General features: G+C 35.2%; 1 protein-coding gene across 2 annotated transcripts in view; it reads right to left on the reverse strand.

Moving 5' to 3' along the window:
• Positions 1-1,906: 1,906 nt before the first annotated feature.
• LOC113802471 (neuronal acetylcholine receptor subunit alpha-10) overlaps positions 1,907-2,500 on the reverse strand; it is a 300,811-nt gene continuing 300,217 nt past the window's right edge. For both annotated transcript variants that reach the window (XM_070123152.1, XM_070123143.1), the window contains one exon: positions 1,907-2,352. In XM_070123152.1, the coding sequence (XP_069979253.1) occupies positions 2,262-2,352 (91 nt within the window). In that variant the 3' untranslated portion in view covers positions 1,907-2,261. The remainder of the gene's footprint in view (positions 2,353-2,500) is intronic.

A 2,500-nucleotide genomic window follows, 5' to 3' on the forward strand; every position in this document is an offset into this window, starting at 1 on the left:
GGATTTGTTTTTGCAACCAAATTATTTTTTTCTGGTCTTAGTCAACGTATAATGATAATAAATTTAGAGATAAAATCGGCGGATGTAGAAGCCAATACAGTCCTGTATGCTTCGTGTCTCCTTTATTCTTCTTTTCACTTTTCCGTGTTGTAGAGACGCACGGACACGTTGGGTCATTGTTCATGATTACGTTTTTCACTTGAACATTTCACAAAGTCATGTGTCCAGCGCCTCTATGCTCACAGATTAAAATGTATTGCCTACAGAAGATCAATTTGGCATGCTTAAGATAAAATAAAGTTGTGCCTTATACTTTATCACAATATGGTAAATACCTTATACTGTACAACAGATTATAACGCTATGAAGCCGACCTAAAGGAACCATCTTAGCAAGACGATATTATCCTCAACTCCCAACAGGTGTTCTTTTTAGACTTATGTACACTTGGCTAAACTTAAGACCCGTCTAGAATTGCCTTAGAAGAACAGTATATACACTCCTAGAGCACTTAAGATATCTATCTTAGCTTGACATAACACCTTGTAGTGTAGAACAAAATTCACAGACATTCTGTTTTCCATTGTACTAAATCCATATTTTCCCGGTTAAACAAAAGTCTTGTTTGAGCATCCGTTCCGAACTCATATTCAGAAGCTATGTATCTATGACTAAGCACTATTCCTTATACTGTAAGGTTTATATATGTATAGCTTTTACGTTTTTTACGAACTCATAATTTCAATCATGATTGTTTCGTTGTATCTCCAGGTCAAACATACACGAAAAAATGCAACAAGATGTATGTCTTGTGGATAAAGTAGTCAAAAACGACTTCAACTGTCAATTATAACGAAAACACATTTCCTCTAGCTACAATGTACACAACACAGACAGAGGCTGCAACTTATGCTACTCTGGTTAACCTCAAAGAAAGTTATCGTTTGTTTCCGAAAGTCTTTTCCAACTATAAAGTGGAATAATGAACCTGTAAGTGAGAAAATTACGCGAGTATCCCATGCAAACAATATTCAGACACACACACAAATGGCAAATGCGTTAATAATAATGAGCGTTAATGCATATATTCACATTATGATTGCAGACTTTTTTCAATAGAAACAGAGAGAAATGTAGGCCTGTTGAAGTGGATAACGAACACTGCGGAAGCAAAAATATCCTCAGGCTCATTTTCTGCATGCGGCTAATAGTAGTACATATATACAAACAAGTATATGTATATAACAGAGTACATACATACTGTACATGAATACATACACAGATATATACATGTAAAACTATATTATATGAATTCACACTCGAACACACACACACACACACACACACACACACACACACACACACATATATATATATATATATATATATATATATATATATATATATATATATATATACATATATGTATACACACACACAGGTATATGCATATATATATATATATATATATATATATATATATATATATATATATATATATATATATATATATATATATATATATATATATATATATATATGTGTGTGTGTGTGTGTGTGTGTGTGTGTGTGTGTGTGTGTGTGTGTGTGTGTGTGTAGACACACACACACATTTACACACACACACACACGCACACGCACACGCACACGCACGCACGCACGCACGCACGCACGCACGCACACACTCACACACACACACACACACACACACACACACACACACACACACACACACACACACATATATATATATATATATATATAAAATGTGTATATATATAATGTGTATATATATATATATATATATATATATATATATATATATATATATATATATATATATATATATATATATATATATATATATATATATATATATATATATATATATATATGCATGTCCACAGATCAGCAGAAACCTCGCTCGGCCTGAAAACAAAAGGGCTCTAGACGTGCGGCACTTATTCGAAGGCTCCCAAGACCACCGGCGCCTGCGTCTTGGGCGAAAATCTCAACCTTTTCCTGCGTTTTCTTCCTTTGTTTCATTTCAGTAGATTCTTTCCTTCTGCTTTCCCTCTCCCTTTGCTCCTTATCTTCTTCTCTTGTCTTCTATATTCTCCCTCTTTCTGCTTTTCCTTCGTATACTTCCTCTTCATCTTTTTTCCCACCTTTTCCTCCTTCCCTTGCCTTATTCTCTCTCCTTCTGTTCCTCTTCCTTCCCTCTTTCTTTTCCCTCCGAGAGGCAGCCGCTTGCCGTCTCCTCACATGGTAAAGAGCTTGGTGTGAGGGGACATGTACATGATTCCGAAAGTGGTGCTTATGGTAGCTATAATGAAAATCCAGAGGAGAAACCTGAAAGATCAAGAAATAGTTTCATTACTCAACAATGCATGGCTTAGTGTCGGAAGGAGCGTGGTTTTAATGGCTACTAAAACCTGTCCTGATGCAGAATATGGGGTTAATGTCTACCTTGATAGCAATGGAAAGTGTTTTAATTTTC

Source organism: Penaeus vannamei, chromosome 1, assembly GCF_042767895.1.
Source record: "Penaeus vannamei isolate JL-2024 chromosome 1, ASM4276789v1, whole genome shotgun sequence".
Lineage (NCBI taxonomy): Eukaryota > Metazoa > Arthropoda > Malacostraca > Decapoda > Penaeidae > Penaeus > Penaeus vannamei.